The sequence below is a fragment of the Mustela erminea genome, chromosome 7, assembly GCF_009829155.1.
Source record: "Mustela erminea isolate mMusErm1 chromosome 7, mMusErm1.Pri, whole genome shotgun sequence".
In the NCBI taxonomy this organism is placed as follows: domain Eukaryota; kingdom Metazoa; phylum Chordata; class Mammalia; order Carnivora; family Mustelidae; genus Mustela; species Mustela erminea.
The window spans coordinates 20494671-20521398 of NC_045620.1; the positions used below are offsets into that span (position 1 = coordinate 20494671).

The 26728-nt window shown below is 39.9% G+C and overlaps 1 protein-coding gene across 1 annotated transcript in view; it reads right to left on the bottom strand.

The window, feature by feature from the left end:
- RALGAPB (Ral GTPase activating protein non-catalytic subunit beta) overlaps positions 1-26728 on the bottom strand; it is an 82198-nt gene that overhangs the window by 17509 nt on the left and 37961 nt on the right. Inside the window, 15 exon segments of the mRNA XM_032350688.1 lie at positions 876-1034; positions 3059-3268; positions 5374-5526; positions 7101-7207; positions 9376-9563; positions 16112-16263; positions 17305-17340; positions 17342-17443; positions 17445-17496; positions 18972-19086; positions 20799-20928; positions 22330-22394; positions 25180-25327; positions 25700-25814; positions 26333-26500. Coding sequence (XP_032206579.1) covers positions 876-1034; positions 3059-3268; positions 5374-5526; positions 7101-7207; positions 9376-9563; positions 16112-16263; positions 17305-17340; positions 17342-17443; positions 17445-17496; positions 18972-19086; positions 20799-20928; positions 22330-22394; positions 25180-25327; positions 25700-25814; positions 26333-26500 — 1900 coding nt within the window.

Here is a 26728-nt window from a genome sequence, read left to right on the forward strand (position 1 = left end):
AAATCTCATAAGTCAATCTCATTTTCTAACAGTCTACCAATTATCTAAAATAGTGCTTCTAATAGAAATAAACATTTTGTGACTTTGATAAATTTCTTATGGTGTGTTCAATTTGATTAGCTACCAGTGTTACAAGTATTACCGTAAAATTCTGAGACCATGTAGTCATAGTGCCCTGTACATCTTATACTGTATTTGGTAACTCTTCCTTTGGCCCTTTCCTAGTCAAAAGTTCGTAGATGCCTGCCAATTCCATGTTTCAACTATTCATTTCCAACAGATGCTTTAACTCCCTTGTCATTTATTCTCCATTTTCCCATTATCCTTTATCTTATATTTTTCTTCATACTTCTCCTACTCTCTTTGATACATGCACCAACTTAAGTCTTCTTTAACTTAAGTTTTACGTAAGCCCTCCGCTTCTGTCCTTATTTCAGGTGTTCTTCTCCCCACTGTACGCTATGCATGCCTCAACTGAAATTATTTGCTTGTGAAATTACCTGCAAGGTAAGCTCCTTGAGAGGAAAGACTGTTACTCATTTCTATACCAGGCACTGAAGATGCTCAGTAAATATTTGCTGCTGTTTTTCACCTTAAGCTTTTTGTGGTTAACCTTCTGTATTTCAGTTTCTTTTGAATCCGAATTCTTTAAGGGGAAGAAAGACACATTATGGCTCCTCTCTACATCACGTTCTTTTGAGAGTCAAAAGGCTTAGGACTCTGAGCATCACGATTTTCATTAACTCCATTCTGAACTGGTTCACAGTCTTTAAGCATCATGTATAACCTACCTACCACTATGGATAAACACAGCCAAGTAAAACGTTTTAACATTTAGAGCATAAAAAATTATCCCCAAAATGCAGAAATCTTACCTCCTGGTTGGTTTTCTGACCTGGTTTCATATAGAAAATAAAAACTGTGTCAAAGGGACGACATGGCAAGAGATCCAGATACCCAATGTCATCAAAAAATCCAGGTATCGTGGAATCAAGTGCAATAAGGTGAGGAGGTAGGCGACTATTTGCAGGTTCCTACCACCAAAGGAAGAAAGGAGAAATTATTATCTCTTTTCATTATTCTAATTATAAAAGCAATACTTGCTCATAGTTTAATATATGTAAGTAAAAAAATTATAAAGTTGGCGGGAATAAACACAACCATTATCCTAAACTAGAAAAACTACTTCACATTCTTGTATATTTCCTTTCAACTATTTTTTTGTCAAAGACAATTGAGATCATACTATGTATACAATTTTTTCTTTCCTTTTCTTTTCTCTTTTTTTTTTTTAAAGATTTTAGCATGCTCCCCACCGAGCAGAGAGCTCGATGCGGGACTCGATCCCAGGACCCCGGGATCATGACCTGAGCCGAAGGCAGAGGCTTTAACCCACTGAGCAAACCAGGTGCCCTGTATATAATTTTTTCAAAGACAATTGAGATCATACTCTGTATATAATTTTGAATCCTATTTTCTCTGTAATTTATCACACTTTCTAGTAAAAAATAAATTTCACAGGGGTGCCTGGGTGGCTCAGTCGGTTAAACAGCTGACTTGTTTTCAGCTCAGGTCATGATCTCAGGATTGTGAGACTGAGCCCCACCACTGGGCTCTGTGCTGGAGCCTGCTTGAGATTCCTTCTCTCCCTCTTCCTGTGCCCCTCCCCCGACTCGTGTGAGCTCAGAGTAATGCTCATACTCTCCACCACCAACTCACTTTTCTACAACTCAGAACATTTTCCATCAACGTGCTGAAACCCAAAACCAGAAATGTTACCCTGCTTTCCTAAAACATTGACCCTAGTAGCTGCTAGGGAGTAAGAGCAGAGACAACTTCTGCAATGAGCAACTTCTTCCCTGGTACACTTCAATTGTGCTTTTCAAAACAAAGTGGCCTTAGTACAAACTCTAAATCCACCTTAGGCAAGCTATTTCATATTTTTGAGCCTGTTTTCACATCTGTAAAACAGGGATAGTAGCACTTTCCTTGTAAAACTGTTTTAAGGATAATGGAATCAAGAACAATGGCAAGAGGGGTGCCTGGGTGGCTCAGTAGGCTAAGTGTCTGCCTTCAACTCAGGTCATGATCTCAGGATGCTGGGATCTAGTTCCACATTTGGGTCCCTGCTCAGTGAGGAGTCTGCTTCTACCTCTCGCCCTTCACCTCCCCACCTCCTGCTTGTGCTCTCTCTTTTTCAAATAGAGAGGTTTAAAAGATTTAAAGATTTAAAAAGACTTAAAAATCTTTTAAAAAGGAGGAAGACGAAGAAGAAGAAAAATGGCAATATCTGGGCCCTGACCGGTGCTGTCAGTAGAGTATGTGACACTTGATCTCAGGGTTGGGAGTTCAAGCCCCATGCTGGGTGTGGAGCCTACTTAAAGAAAAAAAGAAGAAGAAGAATGGCAATATTTCTCTTCCAGGCTGACTGGCCGTGCTCTAAGCACTGCATGAAATATCTCATGCAGCCTCACACAGCCACAGTGTGGCGGGGACTTTCACTGTCTCCGTTTCAGATGAGGAGCTAAGACTCGGAGACATCAGGCAATTGCCCAAGACCACAAGGTTGGCAAGCACTGGTGTCAGGACCTAAACCCAGCCAGTCTGATCTTAGAACCTGCACAACATAAGAACTTCTCGGCTCACAAATACTTGTTACTTTTTAGAAGAGGCATGAAAGAGCAGAGCCCACTGTAGCCTGTCCCTTCAGTCATAAACGTTGATAGAAGATTTTTAACATTCTTGTTCTAATTATCTGTAGATTTCATTTATACATGTGATATGGGCCCTACACTACTCAGCAAATTTCAGTGCTAGGTGTATTACCAAAGCAGCCCCCTCAGACGGGGACTGTCCCCTCAATCCAGAAGGATTCATGGTTGACAAACGGTCTTGAACTTGCAGAGTAAAAACTACAGCGTCACGGAATTTCATTGACTTGCATGCAGGATAAGATTTATTTATTTAATTCCTTCTGTTCTCATAAAAATGTTTTGGCTATCATCAACTCCATGTTAACTTATGAATATATTTACTCATAGAGGTTTAGGAAAATTACCTTCAGTGCTTCTAAGGACAAAAATCCAAAGTGAGAAAGGAAGAGGCGTGCTGTTTGGAATTCCTGGGCAGGAGGTGGAGGCTTACAATCCGTAACTGGATCAGGAAAACTTCTCTTCCGCAGCTCTTCCTCACTTTGTTGTTCAAGATGTACTTCATAAGCAATCTGCTGGGTCATGCCATTCCTTAATTTTTCATGTCTTTCTTCCAACTGAAATAAACCAAATATTTAATTTTTTTGGAACTATCAGAAAAGTAATAGGATTAATCTTAATTTAAGAATAAAAATAAAGCTTTAAGCAACAAAGGAAATGCAGATAATTTTCAGTGATCAACAGAGTTTCAATTCAGTAGAGAATGCAACCAAGCAAACACGTTTCAAGGTTAAAACAAATACCCAAAAACTGTAAATGAAACCATTCTGTCTCTGCTTCCCCTCAAATGGGCAAGAAAGGGGTAGGGGTTGTTGCTTCCACTCCCTCTCCCTCACCACTGTCCACCCTCACCCTGTAGCCCCTCATGTTCAAAGTCCTCATCTGAATGGATTACTCCACTAGATTCAGAGAATCTCCCCTACCCCCTGCTTCGCTTCTGCTCAATCCTAGTCTAACTCTATCCTCTGTGGTGAGCAATGATCCTTCCAATAGCCTGGCTTGTATTTCTATAACCTCCTCAACCCTCACAACTTTGGCCGTCCACAAGAACACTCTGTACCTCGGATAAGCTGTACTTTCACGAGCTACGATGATGAGATTCCCTTCTCCAACCACAAGCCCCCTCCTGTATCTCTCCCACACCTTCACTCGCTTTCCCACCATTGTGGGCATTCAACCCCTCCTCATGTTGTCCCAGGCTAGTAGTATCCTGGCTTCATCTATATGCCAACCAACCCACCCAACCCCCACCAAATCTAACATTTTGGTACCCTCTTCTAAACATACAAATGGCCATTATTCTTCCATATTCTTACACCACTCAAATTTTTTACTTAATGCCTCCAGATCCCAAGGACTTGTAAAGAAGACAGTCAGCACAGGAAGTTAAGTAATTTCACTACAGACGATTCTATTTAACCTGGGCTGGGCTGCCTGGCAATTTTATGAGCTATCTTTTATTCCCTATTTCATTGCTAAGAACTAAAATTAAAATTTACATGAGCTCCTTCAGTTTCTCTCCTTTCCACCTTCAAATGTCTCTGAATCTCCACCTGCTTACTCCTTCTCTCCTGTCTTACCAGAAATATGGTTTTGCTATTTTTTTTTAAGAGTCACTCAGACTCTTATTCGATTACTTAGTGCTTTCCTAGCCCATCTTACAGTGTTAGCAGACACAGGCCCTTCTCCACTGCTTCCTTCCTTTCAGCCTCTAAGCATGTTCATATTCCTCACATCTATGAGTTTAAAAAATAGAAAGAAAAAAGTAAAAACTAGCTTTGCCTTGCCTTAGCTAGGCCATTTCCTCATGCTGTTATCCACTTTGTACCCCTCTCCTAACTGCTAACCGTGTAGCTTACGTGCACTGCCTCTCATTAACCACTCATCCCCCAGCCCCTTACACTAGTGTCACTGACTCTGGACCTGCTCTCAAGGGTCACCTGCACATTCATGCCAAGATCCAGAGGTCTCTACTTAGCGCTCCTCCTCCCTGATCTCTCTGCCTAGAGTAAGCAGCCTCCATTCCAGCCCTATTCTCTCATGCCCTGACATACTTCTGCCCCCTGCTTCTTAAATGTCTCTCCTGATCTAAGATACCTATTAGTTAATCTAATTATCTAAATCTAAAACCAAATACATCTTTCCCATCTTGCCAAACCTGTCCTCTTCCTAAATAATTCATATTTCTATAAATAGCACTGACATCTCCTTTGTCACTCAGCTTCAGAATCTAAGTTCTTCAGTTTTTTTCCTTCTCTAATCAACTGAAGACTGCTTGGGTTTATCTCTATAGTACATTCCATGTGTTTCAACTTCTGCTATTAATCAGGTAGTCCTTCCTTTTCCCTGCCTGGATGGTCATCCAAATCTCTGAATTGGGTTTCCCTTCTCCAAATGCCCTCCAGAGTGCGATCATGTCTCTATCCTGCTGAAACCTACCACAGACTGGCCCAGATGCCTCTCTAAGAGAGGTCCAGGTCCTTTGAATCAGCTACAAACTACACTTGTCTTACTACTCGGTAACCTGGATGACAGAGATCTAAGTCATCTTATGAACCATCTCCAGTAACATCAAAAAAAAGCAGTGTCTCAACCACAGCAGTTGTTCAAGAATGTTTATCATCATTCCCTTAACAACAGCTGAAAAAATGACTTATCTTACTTCTTCAGTGACAATTTCATGCAAATCTGGAATGCTCAGATCTGCTTTCACAAAAGGAATCTTATCCACCTCTTCAGGAAATGGTCGATGTTTGACAGTATATTTAAATCCAACATCATTTTTAGGAACTGGACGAGGTTCAGGTACAAAAAGCTGTGAAAATAAAACAAATAAATAATGTTATATGCATTACATTTGGTGTCATCTATAATGACACACACTTTCCTGGTCTCTTAGATGCCTGTTTCCCTAGGATTACATAACACTGGAACTCAGTAAGAATCTGCAAATACCACTGTTAACACTAAAGGTAAACAGCCCATGTACCAGTGTACTCTTTTATTTTTACAAAAATGTTCGTCATTTTACAGATTTTGTGACTTATGGGTTGTATATCTCTAACAGCCTCAGACCAGAATCTCCAATAAGTGGTAAACCAATGGATAAAGCAGTTCAGAACTTAAGGCTCAAATCTCCCTCTTCGCCAAAGGTTCTCAAAACATCCGATATAAACAAGCAGAAATTTGGGTCCCCTGGGCCTCTCTAGACAGTGAGTCTAACTGAATACCAAATCTAGAGGCTCATGGCTCCATATCCCTGCTTTAATATACATTAACTGTGTGGCTTTTGTTTTTGCATCTGAAAAGTGCGAATATCCATCATCAGGATATTGTAATGATTAAATAAAAATGTACAAGATACATATTAAAGCACCAACAGATTTTAACTCCTTTCCCAATCTCCTTCCTCCTGTCTTTAATGCTAATTTACTGGCTTACAGTGCTGACAGAATGTGATCTGCATGACGCCACCAAGCAAAAACAGTGGTGTGCTCCTCACAGGGCAGAAACACAGTTCATCTAAAACAGACACCTAGGATGTTAAACGATTTTAGACACATGCTCCAATTTTGTGGCTGTCTCTCTTAAATGCTGGTGACACATTTAATGAAGTCATGTTTAAAAGAAATTTTATAACGTAAGTAAAAGCTTCTAATGTTGTAAGTGAAAAGAACAGTATACAAAAAGGACTCAAACTCCATTTAATATTACCGTGTACAGAAAGGAAAAAAAGATTGTAAAGAAATCTACTAAAATACTTAGTGACTACATCTGGAAAGTCAGGGTACAGATGACTTAAAATTTCTTCCTTATTATCTGAATTTTCCAACTTTCTCCCATGAGCAAATTTTATTCACAAAATTACAAACATTACAAGGAAAATAAACTATGCCATCCCAAATAAGATTTCATTAAATTATACAGCATATTAAAAAATTATAGGGCATATTACCAATTATACAGGAATAAATCATATAAAAACAACATGAAACTAAGTCCTATTGCCAGAGAGATCAAGAGTCTGGCCAAATTTTTTTCCTATATGGCACATACCTGAGTTTTATTACATTTAACATAGCATAAAAAAATGAGGCCATGGCTCAGAACAGTTCTTAATCATAAGCAGATTCACAATCACCTGGAAAGCTTTTTGAAAATATACCTGTCACGAAGATGTCTTTAAAGATTAATTTAGTGGATGTGGGAATTATGGGCTCCTAAGATGATTCTGTTGTCAACCTAATGACTGAACCCTGGCTATGATCAAAAATATTTACCAATGAACTTTGTTGAGATGTTATCTAACCTTTAAATCATAACACACAAACACTCACACGCACACACTCACTCGCTCCTAGTCACTTCCCTATAATTTCTAATGGATACCTTCTGATTTGCTTTTGCTCCTCTGGGTAAAAGGCAAAGTTGTTGTGCCCAAGCAAGTCTTCCAGACATTCCCCGGACCAGCACAGTGACAGAGGGGAAAAAATCATCTAAAATAAAATATTGGTGTAAAAAGTTTTTATTTCAGACAACAACCATTTAAAATACACGTGTTATCAACCACTAATAATCCAAACCCAGCACAGTGTTTGAAAGCCACAGTGTTCCTGTCTGTGTGCTACCTCTGCCGTTTCTGCCATATCCACATACTGTAAGTATTATTATCTTACTTTGTATCAACCACTTTCTTTTTAAAATTTAAATCTATTCAAAAAGGAAACTGTGTATCTTTAAGTGGAAAACTGTGAGTTTTGGTGTGCTAATAATTTATTTTTTAAACACATATTTAACAATTCATAAAATTATGTTCATCAACGTGTTGACTAACACCATCTCACATGCCTCCAGTGGTACACACATTTTTGGCAGTCCTAGCTAATACTCTTAGTCCAGAAAAACAGACTGGGTGTCCGCAGTGCTGCTGCTGCATTCCCCCATGCCTACTATGTACTGCTATCCACCACAGGCAGTCCCTGTTCCATCCCAGGGGAAGTTCAGGAGCAGAGAATTGGGCAGGGAGAGGGCAATGGGGAGAAACTCAGGATGGACTTCCCGAGTGACGCAGATCCTCCTGCTTATTCCCTCCTTTCGTCCTGGTATGGGAGTTAAACTTTTCAAACTTCTCTTTCTCACTTCTTCTGTTACTAATTATAATAAACTATCAAAATGTTCTTGTAAATATATAAAATCCCAACTATTTATATTTTTAATACACTTCCAATGCAGTGAAATTACTAGGAATGAGAGTAGGTAAGTTCTAAAAAATCTGGAAGAGGGCTGACACTTACCCCTCAGGACAGGAAACCTAAAGGGAACACTGAGATTTTAGACTCCTTAGGAAGTGGCCTGGGAGTAGAAGGCTGGAGGAGTCATGAATAATAAGCACAAGCCAGGGAAAAAAGTGATGCAAGCCCTAGGTCTGGGACAGGGAAGAAAGAAGTGCATGCAGGGAAGAGTTGGAACTAGAACTTCTGGAGCTGGGAAATGATTGAAGGCCACATCTGTTTTACATTAAAGTCTTTGTACCTTACACCATACCATACAAGGGAAACCTGTGATGGTATTCATTCATTTCTGAACTGTAGGGTAGTGTAGGACACTAGTCCTGGTCACACCTCATGCTTCTTGAGTAACCCTGACCAAGTCATATACATCCTCTCTGAGCCTCCATTTCTTCACCTGTAAATGAAGGAACAGTGGGAGACTCCCTGGACTCTCTCTGCTCATAGGTTCTATAACCTTCGCTTTCCCGGAAATAAGGGTATCTCTGAGAACATGTTTCTTTTACATACTGGCTGATTCCAATAGCCATCAGAAAAAAAAAAAAAAAAGTACTCTGAGTAGCCTGGGTTGCAAGTAGTAGTCATATACCTTGAGATAGATTACAGTGGGGCGGGGAAGGGGGGGAGTTGAGGAGGGAACAAGTGTATGCTGTGTCAATGGAAAATCATTTAAGCGTTTTCAGGAGGGCATGGCATGGTGAGATCCATACTTGAGGAAGACTATAATGGTGGCAGCAAGTAGGACAAGGGTAAGGATAAGACATTTTGGAACCAGAGGAGGGGGGATCAGACCAGACAGGAAGCAACTAAAATAATCTCAGTAAGAAATAATAAGGCCCTGCATTTGGATGTATTGGGAGGGATTCAGAGGAAAAAAAGATGCAAGAGTCACTGGTAAGCAGAAACTTGGACACCAATTATGGAAGGGAGAAACATGAAGGAGCAGGCCAAGATGACTCCTCAAATTTCCCACCTGTTTGGGTGGCACAGATAGCTAAAATACAATAACGGGGAGTGAGGGCCACAAGAGGAAAAGGGCAGGATCCAAAGTTCAAGAAGAGTAATACAATTTTTATGCACAGTACAAAAGAGAAAATATCCCACTAAAATAAACTTTTTATAGAACTACAGAGCTCCTTTCTGGTATTCAGATACAGACAAAGAGTGTCTAAGAGATTCTATTTAATATGTGTATTCTATTTTCTGACCCTCTCTTTTTCAGTTACTATTATCACACAGCTAGGAGACATTTTGACAAATGCAGAATTGTGTGCATTTGTAGCCTTTTCCTTCTCTATTCCTGGAAACAGCCCGAGAGTAGCACTGATGAACATGTCAATTTAGCAGTGGAAAAGGCCCAAAGTGCTGAAACTTACTCTGTTCATTTCCAAGAGGTTGCTCCAGCATTGCCAGGATGACACTGTTATCCAAGACAAAGTACCGGAAACTATGCTTGTTTATGGTTGGCAATCTGGAGTATTTAATCAAAGTGGTCTCATTCACCAGACTACAAGGAGAGGCAGGACCACTGGGTGAAGGAAATGCTCCAAGCAACTGCATAATACTATGGAGAATGCAAAAGATAACAGTTAATCCCCAAAGCAAAATCTTAAGTTTACCTCATGCATCAATGTGGCTCTTTGAATTTTAAGTGACCACAGCCATGCTTCCACTTTGCAAGTCAGATTTACTCCCTGTGGCAGATGTCATGGTGTGTGCCCCAGATTCCTGCCTCCAAGACTGAAAGCTCCTGTCCCCCAGATGCAAAGAGATGGTGGCCACAGCTTCCAGCTGCGTCCCTCTCTAGGACTTGCTCTCAGCCAAGAAGCAGTACCTCACCCCAATTCAATGCTTTGTGCTGGGACAGCTCAGTCAGCGAAAGGGTGACGTGGGCTATCAAGTCCCATCCCAGCCCCAGAGCTCTTTGCTGCACCTGCCCCAGCGTAGTGCTTCCCTCTGCTCAGTCCTGCCTCCTTCGCTCCCACAGAGAGGCTGATCCTAAGAGCACCCTCCAATAAACTTCTTGCAAGGAAATTTCTCTCAGAGTCTGCTATCCAGAGAACCCAACCAATCACACTTTGAAACTGTGGAGCTCCCAAAGATAAACATATTTTTAAAAATAAGTTAAGTGCTCCAGGTGTCAGGATTATGCTAGCTAAAGCATTCTAGACCTACAAAAGGACCCAAAGACTAGCCAAACCTCAGTATTTCAGATGAGGAAATTTAGACTGAGATGTGATAAGTGATTTTTAAGCAACCAGGAACCAGGGCTTGCTGCCTTCTCACTGTGTGGCCCTGAGGAGACATTATCCTAATTTTACAGATAAGACTGAAGGCATTGGAGCACCTGGGTGGCTCAGTGGGTTAAGCCTCTGCCTTTAGCTCAGGTCATGATCTCAGGGTCCTGGGATCGAGTCTGCATCAGGCTCTCTGCTCAGTGGGGAGCCTGCTTCCCCCCCCCCCCCCCCCGCCTGCCTCTCTGCCTACTTGTGATCCCTATCTGTCAAATAAATAAATAAAATCTTAAAAAAAAAAAAGACTGAAGGCACTAATAGTACAATTTACAAAACACCTATAATTACTAAATAAGAATATTTAAGAAAAAAATGTTTTGTAAACCGGAATTCAACCAAATAAAACTTAACATTCAGAAATGTTTATGTCCATAGAGATTTCTGCATACATTCAATTAACAATAATAATAACTGGCACGCAACATTTGCATCAACATGGATGGAACTGGAGGACATTATGCTGAGTGAAGTAAGTCAACAGAGAAAGACAATTATCATATGGTTTCACTTATTTGTGGAACATAAGGAATAGCACGGAGGACATAAGAAGAAGGAAGGGAAAAATGAAGGGGGGGTGGAGATCAGAGCAGGAGACAAACCATGACAGACTAGGGACTCCAGGAATCAAACTTCAAGTTTTAGAAGGAAGAAGGGTGAGGGGATGAGCTGGCCCGGTGGTGGGTATTAAGGAGGACACAGATCGCATGGAGCATGGAGTGTTATACGCAAACAATGAATCACGGAGCACTACATCAAAAACTAATGATGTACTGTATGGTAACTAACACAACATAATTTCAAAAACTATAAAAAACTAATAATAACTGGCACTTATCATGAGGCACTGGTCTAAGCACTTTACACACATTCTTTTATTTAGCTATCAGAACAACGCTCTGAGGTGAGTACTATTATTATTCCCATTTTATAATGAAGAAACTGAAGCACAGAAAGTATCTTGTAATGATTTTACCTTGTGGTCCTAGTATCACCTGACCCCTCATATGCATCTCATTTGGAGTCCAACATACTACCAGTGTGCCACGAGGCCTTCCCAATATGTACTTCATTTGGAAAACTAACGCTCCCCAACACATTTTTGTCATCTCAATCCTTAGCTTGAGTGGCTTCTCCCTTTCTCCTTCATTCTAATGCCTGAATGCAAATACCTCTGATAATGGAAGGCAACGCTGCTCAAGAAGTTTTCCACCCAAAATTTTCTCTCCTCCTAGGAGGAGGATGGTCTAAAAATTTCAAAGACCAGGAGAATCTGATGGTGAGTTCAAGCCTCTAAGGTTTTGTGGAAAAACAGGTGATATACCAGCAAAGCAGAAATGGGAAAATGTGACTTCACTTTTCTAATATGGGACAGAGACAGATGTCACAAAGTATACGGACCACGTGAGTTGGCATGTTCCAAGCAAGATTCTAAGACAATATCAAATGGGCTGCTGGCAAGGAAATGGATTACTGAGATCAAATCATACCAGCCTAACAACAGTTACTCTTCTGATAATAACTAGACTGGAAAGGCCAGAGCATGGTCTCTGAAATCAAGACATACAAGTATTTGACAGTGTATTGTGATAACCTTGGAGATGACATTGAAAAATCCCTGTCAACCTGAATGGAAATCTCTGATGGTGTGCTTTGTGGGTCTACCTCTGTTTAGTATTTACACCAGTGTCTTTGATTAGGACACACACATAGCAGGCTCATTAAATCTGCTGTTGACCAAAAGTTGAACTGCAGAGTTAACATGTCAAAGGAAGAGTTGGGATCCAAATAATGAGATAAATCTTACATAAAGAGATCTCAAGTTTAAATGTAGAGTTCTGTACATCCAAATACCCCAAACAAGTAAGTATACGATGAGAAAAACAGACAAAAGATAAATGTGTGAAAAAGACTCTAATTTTAGTTACTTCATGCAAATTATAAGTTCTCAAAACCCAATGCAACCTCAAAGTACATTTGAATCCAAATATAATATCCTACAGAGCGTAAAGATCATCCAACTCACCTAGAATATTATACTCAACGCCTTTAAGAGGTACCTAAGTAGTGAAATCCACACCTCCGAGAGAAGAATGACCGGGATGATAAAGGTACTTGAAGCTCCGTCTTATAACAAACAGCTTAATGTACTGACAAAAACAAATCACTATCTTCATGAGCACTATTGTCAGACATTGTTACCACCTGGAAAGAGGACTCCACTAGCAAGAATTTGAATTAGAACCAATAGTGAGTAGAAGTTAAAGTGGGAGAGATTTCAGTCAGTGTAAACATCAACAATTTTAACAACAGAAATGAAGGGGCGTCTAGGTGGCTCAGTGGGTTAAAGCCTCTGCCTTCGGCTCAGGTCATGATCCCAGAGTGCTGGGATCAAGTCCCACATCGGGCTCTCTGCTCAGCAGGGAGCCTGCTTCCTCCTCTCTCTCTCTGCCTGCCTCTCTACCTATTTATGATCTCTGTCTGTCAAATAAATAAACAAAATCTTAAAAAAAATAAAATAAAATAAAAATGAAATGGGAACCCTGGGGGTTAGAGTATCCCAAAATTAGAGACAAAATAAACTCGGTATACGTGTCTTACAGGTGGCTTAGGCAGAGGGGCTGCTGAAAGGTGTTTCCCAAGAGTCCTAACTCTTGAATTTGTATTATTACATGAAGGAGATGATGCTACTATTCTTAGCATTGTGAGAGGTGCTGAAGACGGAAATGCCGCCTCTACCCAAGTTATGGAGACAACACTAGCATGTATCAAATACAACCAGATATGATCGTGACAGTATAGAATTCCATACTATGCAGTTGGGTCTGACTGAATGAGCACAGAGGCACAGAAGAGAGCTATCATTAAGAAGCAGAATAGCCAAGGAACGTCCCCTGGAGGAGCCAGAAGTGATGTGAACACTGAGCCAGGGGAGGATGTGAGCACAAGGGAAAGAGGGCAGTCATGAAACCCAGGGAAACACACAGAGGGACAGGTAAAAGCATAGCCCACAAATGGCCTGTCAGGTCCCTCTACGGCAAAAGGGATATGCTGGGAAAGATCAGACAGTATGAGTGGGGACAGAGTAAAGAGAGCCTTGACAACCAGACAAGGAGTTTCAGACAACATGGCAAGAAACAGAGATCTATTCAGTTTTCAATTGCTTAAGCAGCAGAAAAAAAAACACCAAAAAAACAAAAAAACAGTGCCTAAGGATGAATTAAAAAATGGAATGCAAGATGAACAGGGTGAGATTAAAAACAGGGAATTAGGCAAGAAGTGAGAAGAGCCTAGACCAGGATGCTGAGGTTAGAGGGGATGGAGGAAATACTTCTAAAAATAAAAGTCAACTGGACTTAGTCACTGGTTTCATATCGGGAATGACAGAAAAAGTAGAGATAGATCAGACAAAAAAAGACAAGGTTTCTGTTTGCATAACTGGAAAAACAGCAGTGATACAGACATAAAGCAGTAATTTTAAGGAAGAGATTTGATTGGGATGGGTTCATGACGACGGTACTCTGCAGGGGCCCTCTTCAGGACTGGTAACTGGAGATACCATTTGTGGAGTTGGCAGAAGAAACAAGACCTGCTGCAGATAAAACAGATGAACCCACCTAGATAACCACTAGCTGGGTGGCCTGGAAGCCAGGGCTCACTACTCATTCTGAGCCACATACCCAGTTCTTACAGCGTCATATTCTCACAGGAATGCCCCACCCAGGCGAGGATATAGCCAACTTAACTTTTGTGTAATACAGAGTTCCCAGTGAGAAGGACTCTCCCCCCTTTCTCTCCATATCCTTCTTACTCTTCCAGGCACATATTAAAGCTCATTTCTTTTATAAAGCTTTCAGTCTACCCCACCCCCAAATGGTCTTTTCTCTTAAAGATTTATTTGAAAGAGAGAGAACACATGCTCATGGGCGTGCATACAGGAGTGCGCACGCATGCACGCACACACACAAGGGCCGGGAGGAGCAGAGGAAGCTAATCATTGAGCAGAGTCTCTGCTGGCCGCAAAACCCAACTTGGGGCTCAATCTTACATGACCTGAGCCAAAAACCAAGAGCTGGAAGGACGCCTGGGTGGCTCAGTTAAGTGTCTGCGTTTGGCTCAGGGCCCTGGGATCAAGCGCCACATCAGGCCCCCTGCTCGGGGGGAGTCTGCTTCTTCCTCTGTCCTTTCCTTCGCTCACGCACACTCTCTCTCTCAGATAAATAAAATCTTCAAAAACAAAACCCAAGAGGGCGCCTGGGTGGCTCAGTGGGTTAAAGCCTCTGCCTTCGGCTCAGGTCATGATCCCAGGGTCCTGGGATCGAGGCCCGCATCGGGCTCTCTGCTCAGCAGGGAGTCTGCTTCCTCCTCTCTGCCTACTTGTAATCTCTGCCTGTCAAATAAATAAATAAAATCTTTAAAAAAAAAAAAAAAAAAAAAAACCCAAGAGTTGGACACTGAGCCATCCAGGTACCCCTCTCAACTTTTATTATTTCTAGTACTCATTGCCTGTGTAAGTACATTTAAACAATTGCATTCACATTTTTCTGATTTTCTAACTATTAGCCAAACCTCCAGAAGCACACCGAAAGCCTAGCCAGTGCAGTAAGCAAGACTGAACTAATGCATGCATGATTCTAAAAATGTACTGAATGACCAAAGCCTATGAGTAAGAGAAATAAATCCAACTTTACTGTCCATGCCCCAAGTGATAAATAGACCACTGAACTCAAAAAGATTCTGGGATCCTGGTAAGGGCTGATTTAGATACAAATCTGCAAGCAGTCTAGCCACCACTTTAAGACCAAGATGAGCCAATACTGATTGACCAGACATCCTCCTTCCTGCTTTTATGTTTTCTGTGTCTTCACCCACAATTACCCTTTCATAAGCCCCATCTTTCCATCTGTATTGTGATTCTACCTAATCATCTCCACTCAACCCTTCCCTTCAATCCATAAATGCCTTCCTTCCCTCCTTCCACTCTCCCCACTTGCCAGCCAAATGCAAACTCTCTCAGGAATCTCTGTTAAGGAATCTCTAACCTTTTCTAAGGTTCCAACCTGTCTCCATCCCTTCACTACAAATGATTAGAAATAGAAATCTTCTTGCTGCCTTAACTACTCTGTAATCCAGCTTTTGAGGAAACTTCACCCATCCTGTAAAAGTCAGGTCCAAAGTCATCTTCTCCAGAAATCTTTGATTTCCCCTTGTCTAGTAGTATTCATTTCCCCTGTCAGGCATGTTATTATACCTCTCTTCCTGCAGCACTTACTCTCCACCTAACATTATAGCTATTTGTGTTCATCTCTCATCTTCCATATTGGACAAGAAGCTCTTTTAGGGTGGTGACCGAATCTGATGTATCTTTACAATCCTATTACAAGTTCATAAGAGGGAGCTCATAAATCTTGACTGAATGCACTTCTAATATGTACTATAAATGTAAGAGAATACACACCACTGAGCTAAGAAGCAGGAGACTTAATAGAGGGAGCTCAGGCAGATCCCATCTCTGGACTCAGGTACCAAAGTGAAGAGGAAGAGTAAGGCTCTCCAAGATCCTTTCTAACTCTAATGTGATACGACTTCAATTAATGCCAACTAGCACAGAAAAACAAGGACCCAAACTCTCAGCCCCACATTCCTGGTTTCTTTTGGACCCCAAAATAAGTTTTTCCTTTCCATTTTATTTCTAAAGAAAAAGCATCCTAGTAGGTTACATCACTTCATGCTGAACAGCTGGGGAGGAGAGGAAACAACATGCATCATAGCTAACCCCATCTAATTGCCAGGCGCAATCCCTTTGCAGTCACTTTCATACCATGTTAGGGTGGCTTCTGCAGCATCCTTTACCCTCATAGACGCAGGATTTGGCTCCTTATCTCCTTTGTACTTGACCTCTTGCTCACTGTTCTTGGACTTACTTCCTGAAATACCCAGTTCCACAATCTCCAATACCTCCTTAAGACAGTCCTAGAAGCAGGAAAGGCAAATCAGTTTTTGTAATACACTTATTTTATGAGAAGATAAGGAACTACAGCAATATGCAACAGTGGTTGTGTTTTAGTGGTGGGCTGCAGTTTCCTTCTCACTTTAATAGGTTGTACATTAATTTCACAATAATATAATAAACTTTGCCCCCTAATTTTTTCTTTAAAGTACTGTATTTGAATGCTCAGAGTTAAATAATAATGATAATTGAATTCAATCTTAATCAATCATAATTCTTATAAAATTACCACAGATTACAAAAATCACGAAAGTCCAAGTTTAAGAGAATAGTAATTCAATTAAACCTGGGGTGGTTTAAGACATTAAGACATGAGATTATCCAAAGAGAAGTTCATCAGTTACTGTTATTCTTAAGCAATTCTTTGGTACCATAACTTAAGAAGCCATAATGAAAGTAACTAAGATTTAATCAACAGTATTATTTTAAAATGACATAAAGCTCTCTATAAATACTCAATGGGCCTGATATCTCTTATTTATACTATGAATTCTTGATAACTGTCTGCCTCCCTATAAGGAAAATATTAAATGGAACAATGGCAAGGGAAACCAGCTTAGATATCTGTGCCTACTTGAAAATGGAAAATATGTGAAACGAAATTTTTATATACAGCCAAACCACTAATGGCAAGTTGTGCTCTAGGTTTTCAGCCTGGCTACCAACTGCCCTTCAAAGTTTGAAAAGAGTGACCAAAGTGCCTTTTGGCCATCTTGAAACTACCACATCCTTTCAGGAAAGAATTTTCTTGATAGTTCAGATAAATTAGTGAAGGCTCTATCTTTCAAAAGAAGTTCTCTATTGTGTTAATTTGCAACCAAATTAATTAATTAAGCATGATGACAATTTTTGAGCTGTGCTCAAAGGACAAGTGTTCTACCGAAATATAACAAGAATATTCAGTTTAAAGTATGTAATATTGTATTTAAATATTCCTTTTAAGAGGTGTCTTCCCAACATACATTTTTGTTTCTCCTTCCTGTTTTAAGATCTAGTAATCTAACCTTTTCATCAAGCATATCAGGGTGCTCTGTCAGCCAAGACACAGAGACACTGAAAAGCTGCTACAATCATGGAGTGCAGATCCCGGGAGTGAAGAGGAGCTGGCCGACTACACTGGTACACAATGTAGCTGCACACGGATACTGATGGCTCTCTTCCGGTCTCCAGAGTCAACCATCACCTTCACCTGAGCATATTCATATGGGGAACACAGTTAGCCAGGAAACCATGGTACTGATTTCAAACTATCTACACTGTAGCCTGACTTTCTGACACTGGGATACAACACAGGAAGCCTCACTTTTTAAAATATTATTTACACAACTGCACCTGGGTGGCTTCAATCGATTGAGTGTCCATCTCTTGATTTGTCTTGGGTCATGATCTCAGGGTTGTGAGATCGAGTCCCATGTCGGGCTCTGTGCTAGGGGGTGGAAGTGTCCTTGAGATTCTCTCCCCCCTCTCCCTTTGCCCTTTCTCCCACGCTCTAAAATAAATAAATAAATCTTTAAAATAAATAAATAAAATATTTATACAAAGGAACAGAATATTTCAGGTATATCATAATATTCTATAAATCAGAAAGCATGGTGGCTCAGTGGGTGTAAAGCCTCTGCCTTCAGGTCAGGTCATGATCCCAGGGTCCTGGGATTGAGCCCCACAATCGGGCTCTCTGCTCAGCTTCCTCTCCTTATGTCTCTGCCTGCCTCTCTGCCTGCTTGTGATCTCTGTCAAATAAATAAATAAAATATTTTTTAAAATAAATAAATAAAATAAAACAGTTATTTCATTTTAGCCTATTTTTTCATTGGCTAAAAACCTAAACCCCTGGGGTGTACCTATTCATCATTGCCAACTATCAAAAGAATAGTTGGCAATGGGATGCGTATACATTCTGAAGCCCCTAACCCAACTCTGCAGTGATGCTCTATGGGCTATAAAATTCTGTGTAGCTGCTCAGAGGTATAATTAACATACAGGAAACTATTTAAACTATTTTAAAACTATTTAAAGTGAACAATTTTATAAATTCTGGCATAAGTAAACACTTGTGAACTATCACCAAAATCAAAACAGTAGACCTATCCATCACCTCCCAAAATGTCCTCATGTACCTTCTAATCCCCTCTTCCACTTCCTTTATGCCCCTTCCTTAGGTTATTACTGATCTGCGTTCTGTCAATACAGGTTAATCTGCATTTTTTAGAGTTTTATACAAAAAAAATGTATTGTATTCTCTTTGGAGGCCTGGCTTCTATTCAGCATAAATATTTTGAGATTTATGCATATTTTTTGTGTGCATTTATTAAAATCAGATGATCCTACAATGACACAAAATGTCATGTTGAAAATGTAAGGGTATTATAAACAAATACAAAACCAACAGGTATTCTATTATCATAAGCAAATAAATAGCAAGTATTGAAAGGTTTCCTGTAACTTAACAGCAAAAGTATCATTCATAATCTTTGAAACCTATTTAAAAAAAGTAATGTTCACGTTGTAAAATTTCACTTGGAGGCCCATTTTTGCACACTCTGGATAAAAACTGTTTTGAGTATGAGCAACACTGTAATACCCACTATCAAGGAGTAAAGCAATAAAGGGAAAGGACTCACGGTCCCACAGCTATTGGGCTAAATAAAAGGACTGTTCTCCTCACCTTTGCAGGCCAGAGAGGAGCTCTAGAGCTGCCAGTGATATGCTCATGTCTTGGCGCCACTGGGAGTTGAGTCTTTGGGTGACAAGATGAATGCTGCGAATCAGGAGCCCAGCAGCTGAATCTGTATTAAGAGCTAGGATATAACCCCAATGCCACATCCCACAGGGAGGGAAAACAACTAAGCATTAGTAACAAGAAGCACAGCATTCCACCAGGCACAGACCACAGCAGCCACAGTGAGCATGACGGGCACCCACACAGTGCTATGCTCCCCACCCCATGGGCCTGAGCATCAAGCCTGACTGAACAACAGTGCATAGGGCACACACACTGGACTGAAGCAGCTTTTAGCTCCCAGCTCAGGTACTTTTACACAGACATCCACTAGGATTTGGCAGTTCGATATATCTTAAAATTTCTTAATTAACTCATAGAGAGTTACATTTTCAAAAAAACAATGAAAACGCTATCAATTATATCCGTGGAATTTTACAGAAAAGAGAATTCACATTTAAGAATCTCCTCAGACACTAAGAATACCCTAAAACATCTGCTGAAATTATTTTCAGGGTTTTAAATTATCAAAAGTCACATGCAAGGCTTCTCAAACAATATTTTGACATTTAATTCTCTAAAGCTACTTTAATACTTCTAAAAGAATTAAATAACCAAGTCGCCATGTTTTTATTTGGCCTCCAGTTCTACATTTAAAAGTAATCACTACTTAGCTAATAAAAAATTAGGACAAATTAAATTGAATTTATAAAGGAAGCTTTAGGGACATTATACCTGTCGATCCTATCAGAAAGAGGGCAGTGACAACAGAAAAAGGAATGATCATTAAAGAGAGACATTCATGCGACACTAACACAAATCTGATTTTCTTAGTAAAAACTACTTTTACGTACATTACAACCAGAACTCACTAACACCAGTTCAAAAGGCTGAAACAACAATAATCACTTCAAACATTTATATTAGAACACATACAATAATTCAAAAAAGTTCTTTAGAAGTGTTTTAGAAAGCATGAAAAACAAATTTTCACCTATAGTATATTTAAACCCATGAAACATAATGAATAACAATTTAAATAACTTCTTTATAAATGCAATTTTTAAATTTGCTGAATAAACCGCACGATGACCCCAATGTATTTGACGTGCTCAAGGATACTGAAAGCAAACTTAAACATGCCTAGACTCCTAGGCTCATGAATTCTCCAGGTAATTAAAAAACTGAATTCATATCTAAGGATCTAGATTTCATTCCAGTCATGCTGGACTACCACTCAGAGATTCAACACAATATTAATAATTATGTATTAAAAAAAGGCACCCACAAATTCACAGAACCCATAAAGTAATTGCCAAGGTAAAGGACGTCACTGAATAGGATGCTCTGCTAGCAAATGCTTCTTCACTTTTGCTTAAAATTTGTGACTAAAAAATCTAACCAGTTACAGTAGGGTGTAGTTTTTAAACACAAAGACTCTATTCTCTGGGTTCCAATGTATATTTTATCACTCCACTTACCATACTGCAATAATTGATGTGCTGCCTCTCTCATTAGAGCCTGAGGCAGAGCACATTCTACTTCTCTGTATAACCAGTAGCTGGTAACAGAACCCATAAATTGCCACCCACTGTAATCATTTATAACATCTAAAAAACTACCCAAAATCTAGTTATTAATTTATACATTTAAGTATAATACTTAAATACATTAAAATCACGAACATTCAAATTTTGTTTAGAAAGGTTTTGTTTTATGTATCTGGGCATTAAAAGTTACCAATAATCTTTGGATTTCAAAAAAACAAACATGGCTTACCATAATCCCTTAGGAGAGCTTGAGCAGGTCTTTCACTGTCAGGAGTTGTGGGCTCTGTGCTTCCACCACTTGCTGAACTAATACCACTATTAGTGCGACTATGACTCTTCAGGTTATTCTCTCCACCACCCTAGTTAAATACAAATGGATCAAATATTTGAGGACTACCCCCAAAATTGACAAGTACAGATAGAAGTCAGTCACTAAAAGCCATACTGATAAAACGGAATGGGCCAGAGAAGTAGCACAAACTGATACACAGATAAAAACTGACAAGGGGGGGCGCCTGGGTGGCTCAGTGGTTTAGGCCTCTGCCTTCAGCTCAGGTCATGATCTCAGGGTCCTGGGATCAAGCCCAACGTCGGGCTCCCTGCTCAGCGGGGAGCCTGCTTCCCTCTCTCTGCCTGCCTCTCTGCCTACTTGTGATCTCTATCAAATAAATAAATAAAAATCTTTAAAAAAAAAAACAAACTGACAAAGGATTAAAACTACTAATGGTGTTTTTGCATAGACACCATCTATTAAAGGGTATGAAGGGTCTGATGATTATGGGTGTCCATTCCGCAGTGTTCTTTGCAAAGGGGCAGCCAAAGTCCTTTTTCTATCTTCACTTGACTTCACTAGCTAATGACTCTGGGTCCTTTAAGAATTACCCAATACCTCCTGAAGCAACAACTTCAGGAGTACAAGCTTATTAAAAATACAACACAAATAAGCAACAGTAACTTTCAAATGTAGTTACATCACAGAACGTAAACAATAAGATATCATGGTTAGTAAAAAGATTAACTCCTATACATGTAGGGGCTAAATGTTAAAGGTTTCTCTCATTTTTTCCCCCAATAAACAAAAATTCATTATATCCAGATCAGCTGATTATTATTAGCCACCTACTAGGATACAAATATATTTCCTTAAATAATAAGTTTGCTCACCCATCCTGTATCTATCCAGCTCATTCCAGTAATACTCTATTTTCTCCACTGTCCTGCCTCTCTCCAGGTGGGAGGTCACCTATTCTGAAGCCAGAGGCAAGGGGCAATGGGTAGCTCCAGGAAGCTTTTTAATTTGGAAATATTGGTGCTTGGGGATCTTCAAGCTTTGGTCTAGGGAAGCTCAAAGAGCTGACGAGATGGAAAAGAATAAACTCAATGCTTGTTTCTGGACAGCATTAGATCTACTAGGAAGAATTATAGAATAGGGGGCTTCTCTCTTAGATTATTCAGCCAGTTCACCGGCACAATAAAGAAGTTAAGAGTTTTTAAGTAGAGACTGTCCAGAAATGGAAGACTGCATTTGGCTGAAATGTCTCTCGTGCAGAATCTCTCAAGGACCTGATGAATGGCTAAGGAAACCCTGAAAGGTAAAAAAAACCTCAAAATACTTATTTTAAAATATGATCCTTCTGAATCAATGAGCTGAATTTAGAAACAAATGCCTTTAAAAATCACAAGGACAAACATTTTGGAATGCAATTTACATCTAATCAGATGCTGATATTCTGACAGATAACATGTGGTATGCTTCTTACCATCTCCATTTGGCAACCAATGGCTTCTAAAAGTGCTGAATCTTGAACAATATTTAACATTGCCCCTGTAAGAGAAAAAAAAAAAAAGCATTTTATTTAAATATATGATAAGAATATTAAAATGGCTAACATATCTCAAAAGAGATAAGAATATGATTTTTGCTGACTACTCCTGAAATGTCCATAATATTACCAATAAATCTACTGACTGGTATGAAAAAAACACTCTTTAGAAATGCCCTAATTCTGATCTGCCATCGCATCAATCATCAAATGTGTTTTAAAACCACATTTTCTGGGGGCACCTGGGTGGCTCAGTGGGTTAAAGCCTCTGCCTTCAGCTTGGGTCATGGTCCCAGGGTCCTGGGATCGAGTTCCACATCGGGCTCTCTGCTCAGCGGGGAGCCTGCTTCCTCCTTTCTCTCTGCCTGCCTCTCTGTCTACCTGTGATCTCTGTCAAATAAATAAATAAAAATCTTTAAAAAAAAAAACAAACAAACCACATTTTCTAAAATAAACTTGAAGGTCAAACTGAACTATATAAAAATATGACCACTAACTGGTATTTCAGACCAGATGTAAGCATCTCAATTTCAAGGCTATTATAAACTAAGAAAAAAAAATACACATATTTTAAAGATTTTATTCATTCATTGGACACAGAGGCAGAGAGATAGATCACAAGTATTCAGAGCAGCAGGCAGAGGGAGAGGGAGAAGTAGGCCCCCCACCAACCAGAGACCCCAATGCAGGACTTGATCCCAGGACCCCGGGATCATGACCCGAGATAAAGGCAGCTGCCCAACTGACTGAGCCATCCCAATACCCCCAAACTAAGAAAAATATTATGGAATACTTTTAAAAAACTGATTCTGTTCTTTTAGAAATAAAGGAAAAATAACAAAAATCACAGCTGTATCTTTCTGATCAGACTGCCCTTTTTTTTTTTTTAAAGATTTATTTATTTACTTATTTTATTTATTTGAGGGAAAGTAAGCTAGAGAAGGAGAGGGTATGTGTGGGGTGAGGAGCAGAGGGAGAGGGGAGAATCTCAAGCAGACTCCCTGCAGGGCACAGAGCCTGGGGCTCGAGATGTGGGGCTTGATTCCACAACCTATGAAATCATGATCCAAGAGGAAATCATCAGTCGGACACTCAACCAACAGAGCCACCCACATGCCCTTGATCAGACTGCTTTTTAAGAATGATTAAAGCCACACAGTTGAGGGCTACCCCTGGCTGCGTATTTTGAAGGCAAGCTGCACATATTTACTATCAAAGAACTTACAGCCCTAGAAAGGCTAGAACAGAAATAAGATGGTGAGCTTAGCACACTGCTTCTCATCTCAGTGTGGGAGTACTCTTGTCCACAGTAAATAAAGAGCGGACAGACAAAGCTTTGCCAATCTATGGCAAGAATTGACAAGTGACTCTTCCTTGAAATGTACATACAGAGCTCTTCAGAGCAAGGGTAAGGCAGAACTAAACAACTCTGTAGAAAATTATCTGATTTCAAGTGATACATTATTTCAATAACCTAAAACACAACTTGGAGGCCCCCTCATAGCAAGATTTAATCTGTTCTTTCAACTCGTTCAAAATGAAAGGATTTATTCTTCCCTATTTATTCCACCTTCTCACTGCATAACATACTATACATACTTCGAGAACACTCAGTCCAACTATTCCTGCCACCACCAATTCTTTGGCAACGACATTTCGTCTCCTGAAATGAAAACCTAACGTCATTTCTGCCTATTCAAATTCTGTCCTACAAGATCAAATTTAACCTCCACTTCCCCCCATGAAGGTCTTCCTTGCTGTGGGTTTCTTCTCTCAACAGTGAGGACACTGAACAAGACATGCAATCAGCTCTTCCTCTGTTATTACCTGACACTTTGTGAGAATATTCTTTCTACAATAAGATTTGCTCAAGGATGAAAGCCATTCCATTCAGTTCTTTAATACTGTCCTCAAAGCACCTGTACCTATGGCCATGCTCTTGGCTTTGATGAAAAGTCAAAAGTACAGAGATAATTGTAGTAATCAAGCTGAAAAACAATATATATGTCTTAATATATGGCAGTGAGCATAGTGATGAGCCATCTAAATGAGAATCAGGGACACCTTTGTGGCTCAGTCAGTTAAGTGTCTGCCTTTGGCTCAAGTCATGATCCCAGAGTACTAGGATCGAGTCCTACACCAGGCTCCCTGCTCAACGGGGAGTTTGCTTCTCCCTCTGCCTGCCGCTCACCCTGCTTGTGCCCTCTCTCTCTCTCTCTGACAAATAAATAAATAAAATCTTAAAAAAAATTTTTAAAAACTAAAAATAAAACAGAGAATCAATATGATCAGGAGACCAAGAGAGAACATTAAGAAAAAAGGGAGGAAGCACAGCAACAGCTATCTATTTCTCAGTCTCCTCCTGGCAGGGTTCTGACACAACTTCCAGATTTGTACCAAACTCAAAATTCTTCCCCATGGCCACAATGGGCAGGATGCAGAGGAAAACGCAGATATTGGTGGGCGGTGGGGGGGGGGGGGGGCGGGGAGGAAAAGGAAGAAGGGAGTAAAGGGAAAGGAGGGGAGAGGAAAGGCAAGAGGGAAAGAGAAAAATAGCACAAATAAAACTAAGCAAAAATGACCCCCTAAGATAACTGTAACGCTTTTCTCTTCCCTCATCTCACCCCTTTAAACTTTTGCACATGCAAAAGCAAACATATTCTGCCTCTGATTCAGAATAAATACAGCTGTATTGGGCTCAGGCTTCATCACTGACCCCTGCCTTCCAAGCATGCCTGGGGTCAACAGCCTATGGGTTCTCTTACAAAAAACTGTGTGAACACAAACCTAGTATCATCTGAGTGTTGTTGGGGTCCGTTTCTGTTTGCAAGGCACCTATTAGTATATTCACAAGTCGCAACTTCAGGGACAAAAAAGTTATTGGTTTATCATATGAAGAGCTGTCATCATTACTAAACTTTCCTTCCAGGACCACCTATGGAAGAAACAAACAATATTCACCATCAACTGCTGTGGTGCACTATGCCCGTGTAGCAACTCCTACAGTGGACAGAGACCAGGCTAACAGGCAAGGCTTTCAGTCTGACCAGTAGTAGCCCCTGTGCTAAGGCTGGCACTAACTCACACAACAAACGTTATTATTAGCTCTCACTAGCTGTTGTTACCTGAAACAGTAAACCAAGCCAGGCTGGCTGGCTGACAGAAGAAAAACAAATCAACTTTGTCGATTTGATTGAAATAATCTGAGAAAAAGTTTTAAAAAGCTCATGTTCCATTTTTAAAATACAATTTGACTTAAGTTCACAAAATAAAATACAGAATATAAAAAACTTCAATAAAACATTACCTCAGATCTGACTGTGCCAAAATGATGAGGGAGGGGCAACAAAGAAAGGAGGATATTAATGGAAGATCTTCTCAATTCTGTTGGATTTACATAGCTTTTGAATTTTGAGAGCTCTCTGCCAAAAACAAACAAACAAACAAACAAACAAGAAATAGCTATTGGTATTTCCAAACCAAAGCTTGTTTTTAGCTATTGCCAAATATACATTATGTCAGTTTTTCACAATATAAGCACTGGGTTTGGTTTCATAAAGAGTGAAGTAACTACTTTCCACTGTGTTTATATTCTGCCTGTGTTTGTGTGAACTTCTATGTTAAACTGTTACAGAAAACTAAAACCTGACTTATTGATTTCAAACGTTTCATCTACTCTATACAAATAGGACCTCCAGGCTGGTTTGTTCTTAGCTCTCTAGACCAGGCCAAAAAGGATTCAACATGCCCAAGACAAATTGGAACTAAATGAATTCAGGGATGAGGTGTGTCTGGATGTTCTATGCTCACGTAATGTGACCTGAGTCCCCTTGAGTTATGAAGACAACTGCACAGGATAAATTAGGAAATTGGGGAGGAAGCACAAAAACAGACCAAGTCAAACCCACAAGTGATATGCTAGTACAGAGTGAGAGCTTACCTGTCAGGCAAAATGGTTTCAAGAGCTGAAATAAAGTAAGGAACCACAACATCAATCCCTTTCAAGTCACAGCAGAACAAAGGAGGGGAGTTTAGAAGAACGCTGGCCAAGACAGGATGGCACACATAATCATTTATCTGCAAACCTTGAATTAAAAGCATGTAAAATCTAGGAAAGCAAGAAAAAAATTTTAAATAAACTGCCGGTCAACTGTTTTCATAATTATTAATATTTTCTACACAGTCATCTGAAAGTCTATTTCCACTCTTCACTATTTCTATCCTTTAAAAGGTATTACTAGAGTTAGAACAATTCAAAAGCAAATATACTAAGAACCAAATTATCTTTCCTAATGAAAAGAGAAAAAAGATTCATGTCTATTACACCTTCGTGAAA